Source organism: Protopterus annectens, chromosome 2.part0, assembly GCF_019279795.1.
Source record: "Protopterus annectens isolate FY-2018-M chromosome 2.part0, PAN1.0, whole genome shotgun sequence".
Lineage (NCBI taxonomy): Eukaryota > Metazoa > Chordata > Ceratodontiformes > Protopteridae > Protopterus > Protopterus annectens.
The window spans coordinates 966890410-966912814 of NC_056728.1; the positions used below are offsets into that span (position 1 = coordinate 966890410).

Below are 22405 nucleotides of genomic sequence, written 5' to 3' on the forward strand. Positions count from 1 at the left end.
TTCACAGAGGTTACCACACCTTTCGAATAGACTCACATTTCACATCAAAACAGAGCACCTCATTGGCCCTCTTCAAAACACAACCTGGACGATTGGATGGGTAACCATAAAATTCCCTCTGCGGGTTCCACCCGTGTCCTTCTTGGATGGGGCAATAGGTGCTGATCATTATAACAAGGGTAAAAATTTGGCTAGGCTTGTAAGGGCCCCCAACCCATTAGCCTAGTAACTTCCTATGTTCCTATATACAAAAGTAGCATTAAAAAGTACTGCAGTACAAGAACGTTTGACTGGGTTAACTAGAGTAGTTATATTAAAAGTTACAAGGAAGTGTCTCTATGGGACATCATATTACCAAATAAACAGGCTAAGGCAAATGCTGGAGAAAGAAACAAAGAAAAAATTGTAATTACAAAACTGAATGCAACTAAAGACGTACTTAAGTCCATATAGGGTGAAGGATTCAAAGCAAGAATGGTCATACAGCAACCATGCTAACTGGTTCATACAGGAAACCAGTACAGAAAGATAAAACAATAGGTGAACTGGGCAGCAGGGTAATAAAAGGTCTAGAAAAATAAACTATTACAGAAAAAAAAAAAAAGAATTTATGAGATGATGATTTTAAGCTGAAAGTAAAATGTGGATGATGAGGCAATAAGTAAATAAAAAATGAAGTGGCAACTAAAAAGGTCTAGAAGTACATAGGAGCACCGCCATCATTATAGAACAAGTAAAACACAGAAAATTACAAGTGCCATCATGGACTAACAGTTGAAGTTTGACCAACACGTTAAGCAAACTCGTAAAAAGCTAGGTAAATTATACAGAGTGAAAACCTACCTCACTAACAGCCAGAAAACATAGCTTCTGCTTTAATCCCATCTCTTCTCTCCTCTTTGCTGTCATAACCTTCATCAACTTCAAGACTGACAACTATCCAGACTTCAGCACCATTATAATAAAATAGCCAAATTTATTATAAAACTTTACTAATAGAATACACCACTGCCTAGCACTTAGAGAATTAAACTTGTTGGAAATGCTACATCACCTAGCCATGGAAATGCTAGATCACCTAGCCATCTCTCAACTAAATTACAATACATAGACTTCTCTATAAGCCAGAAAATTGTGCAACCTATAACTAAATACAACACTACTTATCCAAACAAATTTTATAGTCATAAAAAAAAAAAAAAAATCAGATTACTACAAACCAAATCATCCAATATTGCATGTGACTCTCTACATTCAAACACTGTAGCTAAACTATGGAACTACATCCCACTATCACTGAAATCCATTCATAATATAAACTTAAAACTTCATCCATCAAAACAATGGATCTACTTGTGTATTCTACAGAATAAATGTCATTATAATTGTAAGCTTGACATTTTGTCAAACCATTTTTTCACCAGTACCAAAACAATTTTACTAGCATCTCCCAGCTGTATACAGTTTTCCAACAATGCTTACCACCCCTCCTTTATACAAACATAAACCTTATGTCAGCCATATATAACCGGCTCCAAGCCTGCTTAATACCACACTTTCTAACTACAATATTAGCATTTTCAGCCCTACCAAGTTCCTTCCCACACTTTCATTTAGCTGAATTTCTAATCACAAGCTCTGTGATCCATTTGACAAACCCACTATCCAATACTTAATATTCAATAGCTACAAAATGCATAAGTACCTCCTAAAATTTAAGTTTGCATTCCTATGAAAATAAAGGAATCTAATAAGCAGATTATACATAATTATGAATATACATTACTTAATGAGGTTTGTTTACGTATAATACTGAATGCCTGCCTAACATGTTTCAAATATTTTGGAGCTTTTCTCCCAGGGCCCATGATGAAGTGTCTTTTTTTTCTTGGATTAAACCCAATTGGACAAAACCGGTGAACAAAATCAAAATTAAAAAAAAAAAAAAACACTATCTTAGGCATGTAGTGTAAGACTACGAGGAAAGTAGGGGTACCAAAGACAGTGTGTAAAAGCAATATTGTTTCAAAGAGTTCAGGTACTGGCCAGTGACCAAAAAAGGACAACAGAAGGAAGAAGTAATAGTGAAAGGAAGACAAATGAAATGTCATCATCTTTGGCAAAAACAAATTGCCCACAAATTACCACATAGGTGGTAATCCATTAAGTACGGAAGAAGTAATTAGGGACCTGGGGACCCAAGTTGATAGCAATCTCTCATTTGACAACCACATGGCCAAAGTGGTTAGAAAAACATTTTATATAGCCCACCTAATCAGGAAGGGATTCACATCTAGATCAGGGGAGGTCATCGTGCCTCTTTACTCATCCCTCATCAGGCCCATAATTGAGTACAATGCCCCTTTTGGGATGTACCTTACCAGACACCTGCAGCAACTGGAAAGACCCCAAAAGTACCTCACCAAGAGGATCAAAGGGCTCAAACAGATGCCATATGCTGCCCGGTTAAAGAAACTCCAGCTCTACTCAGTGGCATACCGCCTGCTCAGAGGTGATCTGTGCCTGACGTATAAAGCCATGTCCAACCCGGAATTAATGGACATGCTGCACCTCAGAAAATCCAAATCCCATCGAGCTACGCACTCGAGAGACTTGAACCTCAGCACATGCTGGAAGGACAGATTCATAACCCAGAGGCTCCCTTCACTCTGGAATAAAATCCCAGTCCAGGTTAGGCAGAGTCCCTCATTGACTCTCTTCAAGAGGAATCTTGATGAGTGGATGGGAGATCGTAGGTTTACCCCGGGTATCACTTCTGTGTCACTGTTAGACAGAGACACAGTATACTAACCTCGAAAAAGGGCATAACAAAATTAAATTTAAAATGGGTGGCGAAAGCCAAACACACACTGGCTAGGCTTATAAATGCCCTAGGGAAGATAGCCTAGTATGAACCTATGAACAAAGACAGAAAAGAACAGGAATACAATTCATTGTTCAAGGACATTTAAGGGAAAATAAATAAAAGGTAAAGACTAACCATACTGTAGTATAAAGTATTGGGACCATAATGATACTAAGGCATAATACCATCCTGAAAACTTCCAAGATGACTACACAGAGATCAACTGGTTAACCTAAACTCTCACTGTAAAAAAAAAAAAAAAAAAAAAAAGAAAAACACAAGGGCCAGAAATTCTGACACTTTTAGTAAATTCAGTTACTGGGTAGCAAGTACACTGTCCAGATGCCAGCAAAGAAGAGCCTGAACGAAAATCAACTACAGAAGACAAAACACTGGCTAGTATGACTCCTGCAGCTGTTCAGCAAAAAGGAATTCAAGCTCCAGCTTTGGTGAAAGACATCACTTCCAGTAACCTAGAGAAAAATAAATCAAACATGCTCAGAGCTGATTAAAATAAACAATACACTGAAAAGTATATCAATTCAAACTAAAAGGTTAGAAAAAATGGGAGAAGGTTTAAAAAGATATTCAGATGAGCTGACAAATCTGCAAAAATCAGATGCTGAAATGAAGAAAAGGCTGGCAGAGTTAGGAGACTGATCAAGATGAGATGTTTTAAATGGTAGAATTAGATGAAAGATAGAGCGACTGCTAACCTGATAAAAGTGTTTTTTTTCCTGCTTCTATCTGGGCGACTGTCCGATCTAGCTAAACTGCAAGTATTTCTGCTTCTTGAACTGTTTTAAACTGTTTAAAGGTGTTTTTGCACCTGCACTTTTAGTTTGTCCTGTTTGTTGCATTTACCTGTTGAGGCTACACACTCAAGTGCACTACCCTGTGTTACATATTTATTGCATTTTCCTGCCGTCTGTTGCAAAAAAGAAAAACAAAAAAATGATCCTCGTTTCCCATCTTTACTGACCTAGGAGTAGTCCAAATACAGGCTTTGCTGTATTCTGGACTTTTGGAAAGTTCCAGTGTTGCCCATTTCCTTTCTTGGATAAAGGGAGGCTTCTTTGTTAACCAGTGGCAGTGGGGAGCTTAGAGCAGCCTATCTATCCCTGGAGGAGTGTTCCCAGTACAAGAATCTGGCCGTTTTGGGCCAATTTCTAGCTCTTACAAGTCCCCCTGTATTAAAACCTGCTTTGGCGCGGCTTTGCACGATTTTGCACATAGCGCAGCATCGGGCAGCTCCGCTTAATTGGGTTTAAACCATTCTCGGCTCCACAAAGTCTGCTCTTCACTTTTTCCCTTAGAACTGATCTAGTTCTCATAATAAACACCCTATTCCTACTCTAAAGCCTGGCACTTGCTCACTAAAGCAATTATATAAGTCAACACTAAAAAATTAAAAGCACTACACCCTCACAAACTCCCCTTGAGTACCTTGTTCCCCATTGGCCCTTTTTTCCAATTATAAAGGAATTCCCGATACTATTCTAGAATGTCCAAAGGTCAGTTGTCAGTCTCCTCTCCGGTCCAGCTGGTGAATCTGGGAATCTTGAGGCAATGTTACAACTGCCTCATGTACACAGACGACCCTCTCCTCCTCCCAACAAATTCCAACACATGTGAGAGATGCAACCATATAGCCAAACTGGAGGCTAATTTCTCTCAACTCAGTACTGGCGTAACCAGTCAGGAGGAGAAGGAAACCACACTCACTACAATTCCAGCCTCACATAGACCTACCATGACAGCAAACCAAACACAAACACACAAAAACATACCCGGAGGCTCTAAATAAAAATCTGCCTAAGCAGCAGAGACCTCCAAAGCAGACACACAAGCAACCGCTACCTCAAAACAAAACACGTGCAACACATAGCTCACAAAGCCAGTGTGCCGAACAGTCACAGCCCTTAAGGCTAAACAACACACCTGATACACTTGTAATAGGTGACTATCATCAGGCACACTGACGTCCCACTCACCAGGCTGAACAAGGAGAAGGTCACGGTGAACTGCCTGTCGGGCGCTAGGATCCGCCACATAACACAAGCACTCAGGTCACTCCAAGGCAAGTACAAATATGACTCAGTCATTGTCCATGCTGGTGTGAATGACCCGAGACGTACCTCCCTGGACTACATGAAAAGAGACAGAGGAGCTCTCTGAGCATGTAGCCCAGGCTGGTATGACCCTGACCTTGAGCAGCATCTTACCCTCACCAAGAATGATGCCACAATATGAAGACAAGATGATCAATTTCAACAATTGGCTTAAGTATTGGTTTCATTCAAAGGGGATCCAATGCCCGTCAGCCTGGGAAGACATGCTCGACAAGCCACAATGCTTCACTAGGGACGGCTTGCACCTGTCACCCCTGGGCTTTCAGATATTGACAAAGGTTCTTGCCACCCCCATAGTGCCTTTTTTAGGCAAGGCTCAAAAGACAAACCCACCTCCATAGGTATCACAAGGGATAAGAAACTAAGAGTAATACTACTCAACGCCAGAAGTCTAAACCTCAAGATGCATGCACTCGAAACTCTCCTTAGCATGGAGAACATCGATATCTGTGCAGTAACAGAAACCTGGTTCAAGTTTCCCGAGAGCACCCCAGCACTACCAGGCTATACCTCATACCATGCATTTCGGCCCCAAGACTTGGACCAAACCACAAAAGGAGGGGGGAGTATCAATATTCGTCAAAGATACCCACACCTCCAGGTTGGTGGCACAGCACGAAGCATCAGAGACTATCCATGTGCAACTAACAGTGGGTAAAACTGCCTTCCAGTTTATAGCCTGCTACAGACCACCCTCCCAAACCCAGGAACCCCACTCGGCCTTCCTGAGGACACTGGAAAATATGAAGGTCTCTCCAAACACCATTATATTGGGTGACTTCAACTACCCAAACATAGACTGGGAGCATTACTCTAGCTCCAACACCCTAGCCCAAAGGTTCCTAGAATTTAAACTCAAACGCTATGGAACAACTTGTTACCACTCCCACAAGAGGGGAAAACATACTGGACCTGATCATCACCAACATGGGGGCTCTATGCTCCAGACCAGAAGTGTATCCCTCACTGGTAAGATCAGACCATAAACTAATCTCACTGGATATTCACATCCCGACCCCACCCCCTGCCCAGAAAAACTTCTCTAAAGCAAATTTCACACTCCTCAAAACAGAAGTGGAAGCCATCAAAGCCCCCGAGCATGTGGAAAATATGGCCCAGACCGCAAAATCCTTTATAAACGCATTCTATGAACACCTTCAGGAATGCATGGATCATGCAATCCCAAATAAAACCAAGACCCAATCCTCCAAAGACAGGCGTCCTGTCTGGTGGACCCCAGCCATAAACAAACTATACAATAGAAGGAGGAAGCTACTACATGATAGAGCAAAATCCAAAAAAATGAAGGCATCTCTGATCAGTATTAGCAAAAAACTACGGGCACTCATAAAATCATCCAAGGCCAGCTTCGAGAGAAAAATTGCACAGGACACCAAGGATGATCACAAGGCTTTCTTTAGTTATGTTAGGAACCTGGGTGGGAATTCCCAGATATGCTCAGAATTAGTCCAAAATGACAAAAAATACACCGAACCCACAGACATTGCCAACATCCTAGCTGACAGGGTCAGCGCAAACTCCCCCACCCCTCCCCACCAAAAGGGCAAATATCTATCCCAGCAGAGTGCTGCCCCCCTGACAGCTCAGATGCTCAGATAAGAGCAAATAACACAGCATCAATGGGACCAGACGGTGTCCCAGGCTGCGTCCTACATGAACTCCAAGAAGAGCTAAACCCAAACATAAAACTACTGTTCAATCTCAGCCTTACTACAGGATATATACCCAAAGAGTGGCGTACAGCAACAGTGGTCCCTCTCCACAAAGGTGGTGCCTCAATGGATCCTGGAAACTATCGTCCCATAAGCCTGACTAGCTTGGTCTGCAAAGCTATGGAAAGGATCATAATGGACCTCATAAAGATATTGGGGACCTACAGACACTGGATCCTACCCAGTTCGGCTTTGTTAAGGGCAGATCCTGCCTCTTAAACCTGGTCGATTTCTTTGAATCAGTCACCAAGGCCATTGACGAGGGGAAGGTGGTCCACAGAGCCTACCTGGACCTCGCAAAAGCCTTCGATACAATACCCACTTGGGCATTATAGATAAGCTCACCAGCTTAAATATAAACCCCTATGTCACTAGATGGGTTGCAAACTGGTTCAAGGACAGAACCCACGTGGTTAGAATTGCTGGAGCCATGTCAGACTCCAAACCAGTTACAAGTGGCGTCCCACAAGGCTCAGTCCTGGCACCTCTCTTGTTCGGTATATATTTCTCAGAGGTACAGGCCAACACGGAAGGAATGTGGCTGACCAAGTTCGCAGATGACTGCAAACTAGGCGCCATAATTGACTCTCCAGCCGACACAAGCATCCTACAAAAGGGCCTCATAGAAACAGACAACTGGTGCCAGAGCCATGGCCTCAAGCTAAACGCCAAAAAGTGTATAGTCATCCCCTTTGGCAAAAACAAAGTGCCCACAAATTACCACATAGGTGGTACTCCATTAAGTACGGAAGAAGTAATTAGGGACTCAAGTTGATAGCAATCTCTCATTTGAAAACCACGTGGCCAAAGTGGTTAGAAAAACATTTTATACAGCCCACCTAATCATGAAGGGATTCACATCTAGATCAGGGGAGGTCATCGTGCCTCTTTACTCATCCCTCATCAGGCCCATAATTGAGTACAATACCCCTTTTGGGATGTACCGTACCAGACACCTGCAGCAACTGGAAAGACCCCAAAAGTACCTCACCAAGAGGATCAAAGGGCTCAAACAGATGCCATATGCTGCCCGGTTAAAGAAACTTCAGCTCTACTCAGTGGCATACCGCCTGCTCAGAGGCGATCTGTGCCTGACGTATAAAGCCATGTCTAACCCGGAATTAATGGACATGCTGCACCTCAGAAAATCCAAATCCCATCGAGCTATGCGCTCGAGAGACTTGAGCCTCAGCACTGAAATAAATAGGACATGCTGGAGGGACATATTCATAACCCAGAGGCTCCCTTCACTCTGGAATAAAATCCCAGTCCAGGTTGGGCAGAGTCCCTCATTGACTCTCTTCAAGAGGAATCTTGATGAGTGGATGGGAGATAGAAGTGATACCTGGGGTAAACCTACTGTGTCACTGTTAGAGGCACAGTATACTAACCTCGAAAAAGGGCATAACAAAATTAATTTAAAATGGGTGGTGAAAGCCAAACACACACTGGCTAGGCTTATAAATGCCCTAGGGCAGATAGCCTAGTATGAAGCTATGAAAGATCATCAAGAAAAACCTGAGATTTTCTGCTGTACCACTGAAATTAGAAGGAACAGGCTGTATTAATTTTATGCAGGTACAAATAACCACCTGGACTAGTATTCCATAGGAGAATGTGTTAAGTGAGAGAGCACATCATGCGTATGCACCTAATCTGGCTTGAGAAAGCAGCCAAGATCTATACTATGAAAGATGCAATCCTACCAGCAGAAAGAGTTGTTACTGACAAAACTGTGGCAGAAGTGTAGAGTATTAAAAGTTGTAGACAGTGAAGTGTTTATGGAAAATAATTTTTCACTGTACATGAGGCAGAAGGAAAGCAAATTTATTCCAGCAATCAAGACAGGCAGGTGTGAGATTTAAGCTGCTGTATCCAGATGTCTTCAAACTATTTTTCCTGGAGGATCAAAGTAATTTTTGATGCAGTACAGGCTAAGGAGGAAATACAAAAGATTGTTTAACAAAAAGTGAGCCATCAAGAAGAAGTTGACTCTCCTTCTCATTCTACTGATATTAAAGCTAATTGAGAGACTCTGCCAGTGAATCGTTTTCCAATGTTCTAAAGGAAAATGCTTGTGAGACAGTGAAAAGCACAGGCACAAACTACAATTAGGAGTACCTTGGAACTGAACCAAGTTGGGATATATACACATATGAACAGGAAGAGGAAAGAAAAAGGAAATTAGTGAATAAATGTGAGATTACAAACAAATCGATCTCATTTGTGAAATATGGCTGTACAAAAAAAAGTGGAAAGAATGGACGTTGCTTTACTAACTTGTTGGGAGTGAAAGGCTTTTGCCCCACTTCATGTCATTAATGCTTGGAAGGATACAAAAAGGAGGGTAACAGTTATGAAGAAAGTAACTGTAAAATCAAACAATTTATTTCCACAACACTTTTCGTAATATAAAATACACGTTATATATTAAAGCATTTTCAGATTATGCTAGTATCTTTTTATCCCATACAGCAGTAACGGTTGCCTTTTTTCCTTTCTTCTTTTTAGTACTAAAAATGTAGGCATTAGAATGCAGAGAGAGAAATAAAAGGCTGGATACAAGCACATATAAGTTAACACGCTGTAATCTTGGATTGTTGAGGTGGGGTATGGACTGAAGTACACTCATCATAATATATGTATATCCGACATGTTTTCTCTTACTTTTGCATAAGCGAATGTCTGTATTAAGACCCTTGGCTTAACCTAATAAGATTTAAGTAGAAATAAGTATATAAGAGAACAATGAATGTAGTGAAACGTTTTCCTTCAGCAATAAATGTTTCAGTTTGTTTTTCAGGCTGCAGCAGAGGATTACATTTTTCCTCTTAATGTTTCCATGGATGCACGCTGATAATAGGCCAATAAAAGCCAGAACACTGGTTTCTTCAAAACTAAAAGTTAATGTTTTCAGAAAACATGCAAGTTGTTTTTCACATCTGGCAGGGGACTAAAGATAAAACAAGAACATACAGCAATTAATCTGTTAAAGGCTGTAGGAGCACAGGAAACAACATGCATCTTAGCATGGATAACAATCTGTGTGCAGCTGTCTATTTGAGATAAGCATTTCTATTAGAAGGGTTAAACTTCATTATTTGAAGATGTACATCGTTTTGGGTGTTTGTATTAAGTTAACTTAATAGGTTATAGGGGGTGTACTGTGGGCATGTTTGTTTAATTGTTGGATGGTTTTCATTAAAACATGAAGTCTTGAAAAATGTGACATTGGAGAAGACAAAAAACAAGTATATAAAAGATCGACCTGCCAAACATTAGTGGAAGCATGCATCACAAAAACTGGATATAGACATCTAAAAAGTGGTTTTATATATAATAGGTGTAAGAATAATAATTTCTCATAATGAAGATACTTTCCATATTACCTTGGAATGTGAATGGACTCATGGGTACAGACAAAAAGGAAAGAGCACTGAATTATATTAAGAAATGCACTCTGCAAATAACAATGCTACAGGAGACACAACTGGAAATAACTGATCATGTGATTTTGATAAAAGGATTTCAGGATGGATATGTAGCAGAGTCGTTGTCTTCTTCTTTCGGCTTTTCCCGGTTAGGGGTCACCACAGCGGATAATCTGTCCACTCATGATTGGCAGTGGAGTTTTACGGTGTCGAGTTGCCAGCCAGGCACCCAACCTTCCACAGAAGGCACACACGCACACACTCACACCTAGGGCCAACTTAGAGTGTCCAATCTACCTACTGCATGTCTTTGGGATGTGGGAGGAAACTGCAGCACTCGGAGGAAACCCACACGACCACAGGGAGGACATGCAGACTCCGCACAGAAGGCACCCCAGACGAGAATCGAACTGGAGAACCTCTTGCTGTGAGATGACAACACTAAACAGCTGCACCATCGTGGCCGCCCAGGATGGATATATACAGCAGAGTACCGTGGACAAATGCAAAGAGGAATACTTACACCAATTGTTAATGGAGCTCTAATAATGACAGAAGAAGAGAAAAAGATAATGGTAAATGTGTAGTAGTACGGAGCTACTGGAAAGTGTTTATATTACAACTAAAACTGCTACTAAGGAGTCTAAAAAATTTGGGAGAAATAGTCAGCTTCTGCACAGAATAGTACTTATAGGTGAGACTGGAAGTCGATTTGCAATAGTAAGGATGCATCTCAGAGGACATAAAAGGGAAAATATAACCCAAAAAAAAAAAAGGGTGGATTTCTGAAAATATTAGGTACGGAAGACTTGAATACAGTAGAATGAATGCTGAGGAAATGTCCATATTATTCCTAAGATACAATAACTGGGCTAGATGTACAAAAATTATATTTCACAGGAATGTACATTTAATTGAGCACTTTGACCGGGGAAGCCCATTGTGCTCGAACCTGTTTTCAGTGGAGGCCCAGGAAGAAAAGCTCCACAGTGCATAGAAAATATAAAGAATAAAAAGTATAATGAAAAGAGTTACAAAATACATACTAAATTTAAAGTTAGAGACAGGAGTTGTTCATTGGGTACATGGATGCTAAAATTTTTATGGTAGCAGTAAGGAGATCATTCTCAGAGAAAGGAGAATAGCAGAGTAAAAATAAACTATTTATAATATATACAATTACGATATTGTTAGGATTAGTTTACAATCAGAGTGAGCCCAGGAGTTCAGGAAATTCAGGATGGAGGAGAGTTACTATTAGGCTAGGTGGGGAGAATGCAGTTGCATTTCCAATTAGAGGAAAGGGAGGAATGTAGCTGAGATTTAAAGTGGTCAATGTTTTCAGATGTCCTTAGTGAAGGAGGGAGAGAATTCCATTTTTTGGCTAAGGAAAAAGATAGGAGAAGCTGTCCAGCAGGACGGTTAGGTTTGTGGACAATGATCAGATTTTGGAGAGCAGATCTTAGAGTTCTGTGAGGGGTGTATGGTTGTAGGATGTTAGTTAGTGCAGGGCATTTAGTAGGATTAAATATTAGCCTGAGGGCTGCAGTGAGTTACAGGTAGTCAAGGAAGTTGGGGGGTTCTAGCCAATGTAACAGTTGGAGGGCAGTACAATGATGGGAGGAGTATTTGGCTTTGGTGGCGAATTTTGAGATCTTGTTATAACAAATTTCTAGTTTGGAAGAGATGGAGGAAGATAGGTTGGTTAGTAAGGGAGCGCCATACTTGAGGGTAGTAGATAGGTAGTGGCGAGAGTTTGTCTTGTTGAAAGAGAGTGGATATTTTTGTACAGCAGGCCAAGTTTTTGATGTGTTTCTTAATGTTTTGCCGAATATGGATATCAAATTTTAGGTGTTAATCTATAGTTACCCCAAGAAGTTTGGCATAGGGAACAGCTTCTATGGTGGAGTTATGGCTGGTAATTTGCAATTAATTTTTATTGAGATGGAAGGATTTTGAGGAAGAGAATAGTAGAATTTTGGATTTCTTAACATTTAGAGAGAGGTGGGGGTAGGCAGGAAGGTTGAGGTGCCTTTTCTCCATTTCACAGCCAGAGATCTGTCAAAGAGGTAGCTTGAGAACCAGGATAGGGTATTCTGAGAGAGATTAAGGTTAGAAAGGTGGCTCAGGAGATTGGTATGGGAGACTGTGTCGAATGCCTTGGAGAGGTCTAGAAGAGTTGCTGATACAATGTCCAGAGTGACGGGCATGGTTAACTATATCTAGGAAAGAGAGAAAAGCAGTTATTGTGCTATGGCCAGGTCAGAAACCATGTTATGTTGGAGTGATAAGGTGGTTTTTAGTCAGGAAAGGCAAGGTGGATGCATTTTTTTCAAGAATTTTTGAAATTGGGGAGAGGATAGCTATGGGGCGGAAGTTTGAGATATTATTTTTGCATCCTTTGTGAAGAGGTAGAATAAAGGCTGCACGCCAGAGTTTGGGGACGCAAGATTCCTGTATGGATCTATTGATCAGGATGCTATCATAGATCATGTGCCAATAGTAACTACGATAAAAATGAAGGGTAATGAAGTAAAAAATTGGACAGTGGCACTTCTCCACTTATCTGTTAAAAAGAGAGGTATTTAAGGAATGGGAAGTGGAAATGATATGGGAGTTATTAAGGAAGATGATAAGTTCTTCAGAAGTTATAGCTTGTTAGTGGGATAAAAGGAAAGAGTTTAAAAATCCAGTAGAAACAAAAAGAAAAAAAAAAAAAAAGAGATACGGTTAAGAAGTAATTATTTTAGAGGAACTGAAAGTTTAAAGTTTTGCAGAATATGGGAAATCTCACAGAACAAGAGGAAGCACAACTGCAGAGTGCTAAAGTGAAAATAAGGGACTATCTGGATAATATGCATCAGTTTAGATAATCAAAAAAACAACTGATAATCTAACTCCACGGCACAAAAACTTTTAGCACAACTTAGGCAACAGAAAGTAGAAAAGGTTGTTGCCAAACTTAGAGAGCCTATAACAAGAAAAATAACCAGAGATCATGTAGTATTAGAGATATTTTGTAAATGTTATTAATCAGAAATGTGAAAACCAAGAGAAAGAGCAAATGGAAATATTTATGAAAGACTTATATGCCAAAATTAGATGTAGAGGATGACCAACAATTAACAGCCAACATAATAGATAACAATAGTGATGTACAGCCAATCTGCAGTAAAGTCTCCAGAACAGATGGTATTCTGGTCGAGGTCTGGCAGTCAAGAGGGAAGAAAGTGATAAAGATCTGGAAGGTTTTGTTTAAGATTATTATTAAAAGGAGGGGAAGCGCTATCTTTATGGCAAACGCTGTAATACTTAAGACAGTGAAGACCCATCAGATGCATTTCAATTTTAAAACCACAATTATACTGTGTTTATGTTTACAATGGCTAAAAGAATGTCAAACTTGTTGCCAAAATTGACAGATATGGATCAATGTGGTTTTGTAGAAGGAAAGCAAACATCAGACATTAGTAGAACGAGGGAAGCAGAATGTAAGAAAATACCACTGTTGTTGGTGGGCCTGGATGCAGACAAAGCATTTAAACAGAGCAAGCTGGGTTTTTGTGAGTAGGGCAATGGAAGTATTTGCATTCCCTTATACAATAATAAAGTTATTTACCCACAGATGATATTACTTTGTACTGTTGTGGAACATTCTGAGATAAGTTTATTCAGGATATAAAACTAAAGACGACAAAACAAATGCTAGGACAGAAAATTAAAGTACCAGCACAGAAATTGGTTTAGCAATATGCATATTTATGAGGACAGGACAAAGCATTTAGGAGTTTGGGGTTAAAAAGAATTCTCTTCTGGCAACTAAGGATATGTAGGAAGAGACCAAACGAGAGGACAAAAAGAAAAGAAAGAAACTGGAAGCTCTTCTCTATGGATATAGATAGGTGGATACAAGCAATAAAAATATTTTTTAGCCCTTTACACAGCTCAGGCATATTTTTTATCAAAAAGAGAAGTTGTGGATAATTAATAAAGAGTTGAAGGACTTTGTCTGGCAGAGGAAGAGAGCAAAAGTCAAGTGGGATAAGATGATCCTCCCAATAAAACAAGAAGGTTTAGGTTTACCTGATTTGAAGGGATATTTTAGACCTACACAGCTAAGGCTGTTCTACATTTCAAAGTGGAAAGGGATGTTGATGATGAAGCATGGGGGAAATTCAAGAAAAGGAGAGGATGAGATTTCAGATGCAGATTTCTGAGGAGGAATGAGATTTAAGGGAAGGCAGGAATTGAATTGGTTATGTAATATTCAAATGACAATGACTGTATAGAAGATTGTATGTGATGTATAATGTTTGCAACTGAACCCATGTCAGTATGGTTTGTTTTCATTTATATAAATGTATGACTATGTATGTTGTTGTGTCTTTCGGCTTTTCCCGGTTAGGGGTCGCCACAGCGGAACTCCAGTCCGCTAATGATTGGCAGTTGATTTTTACGTGCCAAGTTGCCGGCCCTAATGCACAACCTTCAACGAAGGTACGCCCATTCACGCATGTCTCCATAGAAGACACTCTAGCTGAGAATCGAACGGGACAAAGTCTTGCTGTGAGGCGACAATGCTACCGCAACACCACCACCGCGGATCAAGTGATAATTCAATAAAGCTATTTCTTGAAAAATACAAAATAAACTACTTGTAAACCCCTTCAAGACCAAACCTATGCTTTTTAGAACTCCACAAAAAAAAAAAAAAAAAACTCCCCAAGTACCTGTCTTTTATCACTGACATACACAAGCATTCCACAGAAACAACCTTGATTAGTCTCTAAAACTTCCTTCCTCTTCTGGACCAGAAAGACCTCCTCTTTTCTTTCCTAACCAGCCATTCAGAGTAACTACTGGCAAAGAGAGTTCTCCCTTCTCAACTTAAATATGGACTTCCCATTTTTTGCTTCTGCCTCCAAGAAAAACACCACCGCACTCCAGATAATGCCAATTAGCTATCTGTAAAATAAAGATCTAACATATTGCTAAGATCCCAGGTCTACAAACTACTCAAAATCTTCACACATTTACTTCCCTTGCAAGCAGACTTAATGAAAAAAAACTCTCCTTATATAACCTGAGACAGTATTCACATGACTTACCAACTATTACCACTAGAACCATACTCCACAATACTGCACATGCATTCTTCTTATCAGGCACCTACTCTTTGGCAGACTCTCCCCATCGACCTAAAGGAAAATCAACACTTACTCGAAATTCTGCCCTCAAAAAGCACTTTTCATCCAAGCCAAATGCTCCTATTAGTAACTAGTCTGAACTACTATGTTACTGACATTGCTGCATTTTTTGTATTTCACCTGGGCCGAGACAGAAATTGGTCAATATTGATCAGTGCACTACCCTGGTAAACAAACAAATAAATAAAACCAAGGGGGTTTATAAAATGCATCCCATCTGAAGATATCGTGTAAATGTTGTGACAGAAGTAGGCTAATGGTAAAGAACCTTTTCAGCTCAAACTCTCTCAGTATTCTCTAGTGAATAAACTTTCCCTGAGCATCTCTCTTGTTTACATAGATCAAGTCTATCAATTTCTCTAAGCTAGCATATATACTTGCGTCAAAATACGACCACATAACTAAACATTTTTACAGCTACAGAGGACAGCAAATGAAAACACTGTATCCACTTAACAAAAAGACCCTTTCAGCTACAACCCTAGCTTGACGTCTGATTAACTGCAAGAATATAATGTATCGTAAGACAGTGAAGGAGCATCCAAGAAGTCACAAGTAGTCAAACAGTGCTACACAGTAGAAGTAAATATCAGGTGGGTATACAGATTTAAAAAAGGAGCATCTTGTTGTTCAGCAACATGCAACAAATCACAGCAATACCTGTACATTTTACTTATACAGATATTCACTAGTTAACTGAGCAGCAATGGCAAATGAGCAACAACTGTGGATTTAATGGTCTTTTCTCGTTTTAACTGAGCAGCAATGGCAAATGAGCAACAACTGTGGATTTAATGGTCTTTTCTCGTTTTATGGAAGCATTAAACTGACAAGTTCTTATTTCAGGTGTCCTAGCCATACTTAGACAGCTGTATGCATTTTATCTCATTATTACTTATTTTGCATAGATTCTGTACTGCTGTGATTGCCAACTGCACAAATAGATTCTCACTGCAGACACTGCTCATGCATATAACTAACAGGTGGCGACTCTGACCTAATGTGGTTTGGGCAGGGTTTGCATTAGCATGGTGGGCGTCAGTTAAACCACCTGGTAACACACCTTCCACCAAAAAATTATTCTACAGGCACACAAAATGAATTGGTTAAATCAAAGCAAAATAAATTAGAGCCCAAAACAGGACCACAAGCTCGGGGGGGGTCTCTGTGTGTCTCACCATTTTTCAGGTCATGCCCACCTGTTGACAGATGCCTTCTGTAATGGCTACAGTTGTACCAACATTGACAGATGCCTTCTGTAATGCCTACAGTTGTACCAACATTGACACATCATAAGACTTATCAATAGGTTGTTCTCTTGGAAAGGCTTTGTCATATTAGCCCCCTGCTATGTAAACTTCCATGAAAAAGAAAACATAGTTACAATTAAACAGAATAAATGCAGAAATTTCATGAGACTGCTTATTTTGCACCAACTTTAGAAAATATAAGAATCCTTTAATGTCACTGCTCAAGTACAATGAAATTTGTAGCAATCCTAAGTGCATCCATATATAATTAACATGATTGAATAAAGAAAATACAACACAATAACACAACATAATGCAATACAGTTTAGTAAAAACAAGCTATTGCGCATGAAAATAAAATAAAGAGCAAAAGAATGTAAACATACACCTTTATAGTGCAAAATGACTTATCTGTACTAGTCAAAATCACTCAATGCGAATGTTTAGCATTATTCAGTTCTCGTACGGCTCTGGGATAGAAACTGTTCTTAAGTCTGTTCGTCTGTGATGGAATGGGCCTGAACTGTCTGCCAGAAGGCAGCAACCTCAACAGGTCATGTCCAGTGTGGGAAGGGTCTGTCAAGATGTTGGCTGCACTGTTGAGGAAACGAGAGCTGAAGAGGGCAGTGTATAGTCAATGATTTCCTGGGCAGAGTCAATGATCCTTTGAAGGACCTTCCTGTTTGCAGCAGAGATGTTGGCATAACACACAGAAATGCAGTATGTCAGCACACTTTCAAAACGGTGGAAAAAAGACACCAGCAGCTTCTTCTGCAGGTTACTTTTCCTGAGGATTCTCAATAAGACATTTGTGAAGACAGATTTTAGGGAATAACGCAAGTGTACAAACTAGTACCATAAAAACATTGCAACACCACAGTAAACCAAGTATACACTAACAAAGTTAATGACATCAAATCAAACTAGATGGGCAAAGCCCATTTCAATGCATACACCAAAACGGTAGTGAACAAATATTATAGCAAAAACATTGTAAGGTAAATAAAATACTACAACTCCAGCATAGTCTTGAGCTATTCTTGAGATCAATGTATTCTTGGGTGTTTTTGTATGACTAAGTATTATTAGTGTAATGTACCTGTACATTTTCAGTTATGTCTAACCACAGGATATTTTATCACAACTATTTTATCTTCCAATTATGGACTTGTATTGTTTGCTAAAAATTCTGAAGAAGTCTGTATTTTTATTGACATTTGATTACTAGAAATGTTCTACTAGGTAGGTAACCCATTTTTAGCTGAGGTCCAGGAAGAAAATCTCCAAAGTATTATAAAACATTTTAAGAACAATAATTTTACAATCGTCATTTAAACTATAGATGTTGTTGTACTATTTATGATTATACCACATTAGACAAAATGTGAAAACATTGGTTAAAAATACATACAACTTATATGACAATGATTTAACATTTATGGAAAGTTTAGCCAGTTAGAAATTAAAGAAGTTACTATAATACAAACAGGAATTGCAATATGAAGTGGGAGAAAAAAAAAACAAGGTTATGGTATTTAGATGGACAGTCAGGGGAGAGAAACTGACTGAACTAAGGAAGTAAGAAAAGAAGGTAGTAAAGCTAGAACGGGTATTTGTTCATAACAGGATGAAATCATTTAACTGTTTTACTGAAGAAATGTATAGTGTATTCCAGTATAACATCTGGTTGTTGTGGACTAAGCTTTTTCTTTCTTTAAGGCTGTCTAGTGAGAACAACAACATCAGCTGTGTCACTTGCACACTTTGTCTCTATCCCAGAGGAACTTCTGGTGGCTTTGCCATGAGTCCTTCCAGCACCCCCTCTGTGAATGGCCTTTAGAAATGCACAAAGTACTCAATGATTGGTCTGACAAGAGACCATTACAGCAGAAGCATTTCCTCTTTGCTTCTGAAGTCTATTCCTGGAGTCTATTAAGGAGCGGTTAAATGTGTGGTGTCCAGTGGTGCAAGGTTCAATTCCATTGCTCGTGTGACTCTTGAGCAAGTCACTTAACCCAGACACCGCTCCTGGGCTGAGTCATCTGAAAAAGGTCCATGTAAATTAGTGTTCTATCCCAGAAAATAAATACAAATAAATAAATTCTTCTTCCAATGACATATCTCAGAATTCTGTTGGCTGGTGCCAATGTCTGTCTGCTCACTTTGTTCTTTGTGGTACAGGTGTGGTCATCACTCCTTAAACCCTTTTCCTGCAGTGTTGTCATCAGCTCTACCCCCCCCCACCCCACAGCCACTACTTTACATTGAAGATGCTGTGACCCAACTACAGAACTTTATGCTGTGACCCAACTACAGAACTTTGAATTTGCCTGCAGTGAATGTCAAATGTCATATTTTAGCTGACTTGATCTCACTTTCCAAATCTTTCCTAAAATTGTATTTCCATTCCTACATTGAGGTACCTAACATTGTCATCATTACTGAAAAAAAGCTTCCAAGTTCTCGGTTAACTTGTACTTGTTTGAAGTGAAACACCATGAAAACTATATGCATTCAGTGCCAACTCCTGAGGTCCTACAATAATTTTCGTTATTCCTAACATTGTCCCTCTCACCACAACTTACGTTACACCATTTAACCCAACAGCAATCCAGTTCCTTAGTCTTGAGCCTACTCCTTATCTTTTCAGCTTTCCTAGTAGCCACATATGCAAGATAAGCACAAAGACCTTGTTGAAATCCTACAAGGCCACATCTTCCAGTATTCCCCTTTCAAGTTCTCTTGTAAGCCAGTTAAAAAAAAGGTTGAACTGTCAGCCTTTTCAAGCTACAAACCTAAGTCTGATAGTTTGTCGGAGATTAGCTGATGCCTTCCAGGAAAGCAACTCACCTTTCACTGCAGTTAAGCTAACAGCCCTGTATCTCCAAGATTTTTCCAGATCCCCCTCCTTTACAACAGTACCACTGTTACTGTTTTCTAATCCTCAGGCAGAGCCGGTCACTTCTACATTGTTCAAGATTGTTGAAGACCCCAGCGGTGCAGCCACATGATCTTGCGCTTTACATTTCTGTATGGAAAAATGATTCAGGTCAGCCTTCCGCCCTACCTCCCCCTCCCTAGCATAGTACCCTCACTTTGCCTTTGAATTCTGCATTATTCACAAGCAATGAAATGGATAAAGTACTCCCTTTAGATACTTTGACACTAGTCTGAAAAAGTATCTCATGAAGAGATTCTGGAATTGAAAAAGATGAATAAACTCAAAAAACAAGTAGAACAGATTTATGCTGCAGAGCAAGAAAACCGTATATTACAGTCACCAAGCATGAAAATGGAAACCAACAAAGAGAGTAGAGAAGAAGTTTTAGATATTATCAGATTATAAGACTGACACCTGACTGTGATCATAAGACAGGCTACTGTTAAGAATTCAGCATTACTGCAAGAAATGCATGTGACATCAGCAGCTACATGCAGTTAGGCCATTAAAAAAAATCCCTGCGCACACAACACTGTATACGACTCTGGTGAAGGCTCCACTCTATTTCCATCCCATTCCTAAACCACCTACAGCTGTGGAAATATCAGCTCATTATAGACACCAAGACCATAAACAAAAAATAACAGGTGGTTAGATGGACAGTATACAATGGGAGGGGGAGAAAACACACAGACATATATATATATATATATATATATATATATATATATATATACACACACACACACACACACATATATATATATATGTATACGCACACCTTATATATAGACACATACATTACTAATACCAGACCTACTGACATCACTAGCAATTAACGCACCAATAATGTCGCATAAAACAACAAAGGCAAGTCAGATTAAGTGCTATTAAAGTTCATTCGTACAGTGATTCATCGTACCTGATAAAGGGCTGACATCAGTTGTCTTAAAGAAGCTTATAATAAATGGAATTTCACAAACTTGATTTTAACCAGGTATGAAAATAATATCGACGACGTGCTCTAAAAAAACTTTGAACAGCACTGTCACTGGTCATCCAATGAGAAAAAACAACACTTCCAATACAACAGTTCTACTATAGATCTACAGCAAACATAATTGCTTACACTTTCTATTTTAAACACCATTTCAAGTAAACACTAAGCTGTCAGTTTTATGGCAGAATCACACGCGCTTATTTTAAATACATTATACCTTCTGCAAGGAGTTCTTCAACTGTGACCTGGTACCGTCCAACGGTGAATACTCTCCCAATATAGTTACCGCTTCCACCACTCACACCAGAACCTGCCAGTCCAAGGCTCTCAGATCTGGGCATCCGAGAAAACTTTTTCATTTTTGTACATACCACTTCCTGCAGTGCAGTCCACGAGTTCTAAATTGAAAGGCACAACTCTAGAGAAGTTCAACCAAAGTAAACTACTTCTCCTTTCGCTGTAACCTTAGTTTTCAAGCAGCTGGTTCATGTTCTCTTGAGAAGTACTGTAAAACGGAACTTCCCCTACCACTTAGTCGGTACGGCCCCATCAAAGTAACTCCAAAACAGGTCAAATCGAAATAAATTGCGTCTCTCTTTAAGCAAGTACACACGTAGTATTTTCGATCTGAACTTTTTGTTGCTTATGAAGGAAGAGGGTTGTACGTAGCCCAATGTACTCCACAATGAAATAGCGGACGTCAGAAAAATTCCCACAACAACCCACCGGACCTGTAGACAAGGTACACCTCTTCCTCTGTAGCGTTGCACTTTCCCACTTCCTAGGCACTGTTCATCACAGACTTTTACCGTTGCAAATACAGCAGGATCCTCCCACTGACGCTCACAATAACTCATCCAGCTCTTGCACTTAAGCATTAAGTTCCATCTTCAGCTACTCCATCACGTTTTCCTTCCGTTAGTAGAGTTGCTAAGTTGTCTGTGTTCCCCGGAGACCAACGAAAAATGATTAAAATACGTTGATGTTCATAAACAGTGTTATTGGGGCGTGGTTTCCGTTTTAAGATCGGTTGAGACTGCGGTTTATGACAACGGAGACTATAAATAAGGAAATGAGTGGAATAACCATGGTGTGGTAGTTTTTGCTGTTCAGCACGTATGCAAGCAGTAATGCTTAATATGTATATCGCTCAACTGTCCAGGTTATCGCAGAACGTCCAGATGTTTGCTTCATATTTTTGGTCTGTTCCTCATAAAGTTTGTGTTTTTCTGGCAAATCACCGAGCACAAACATTGAAGTCACTACCTAATGATATACATTTGAGTTTCCGTCTTCGTATCATTCAGGAAATGCATACTAACGCAAATCCTGTTATTCTGTCAACTTTTTCCGTTTGTAAGAGTATTATTTAAAATCTCTACCCATTTTGGGGGCTTTGTCCAGGTTTCTAAGAGACTGAGAGCTATATCAACAGGGTGTGTGTTATTTTGGAAGTAACGCCCACCCAGGGGTAGTTTGAGGCCCGACACTGCAGGCTGAGGGCCTGCACCCCTCGAAGGGCGTTATTTCCATGATAAAACTTACCCCGGGGAGCATTATTGCGCTTAGAGAATGAGCTGCCTGTAAAATTGTACTTAATTATTTTTTGTAACTGTACTATTTTTATGAATTTTTGACGTAAAATAGTTCAACTGCCTAATGTTTCAAAACTTGCATTAGCATATGTTAATGTTGGAGGAACTCCCAGGAAGCGTTTTTACAGCCAAAGTATAATACTTTCAAAATATCCAGCCATTTACTGTATTTGTTGTTCCCGTACTTCTTAAATGTTTGGTTTGTTGGGGATTGAAATTACAAAATAATGACATATTTGAGTTTCAGACT

At 39.7% G+C, this 22405-nt stretch overlaps 1 protein-coding gene across 1 annotated transcript in view; it reads right to left on the bottom strand.

Annotated features, from left to right (window-relative positions):
- Nucleotides 1-21976, bottom strand: part of BMP2K (BMP2 inducible kinase) — a gene marked incomplete in the record, with an annotated part of 1991334 nt that extends 1969358 nt beyond the window's left edge. Inside the window, 1 exon segment of the mRNA XM_044061221.1 lies at nt 20778-21976. Within this exon segment, the coding sequence (XP_043917156.1) occupies nt 20778-20919 (142 nt within the window).
- Between the last annotated feature and the right edge of the window lie 429 nt (nt 21977-22405).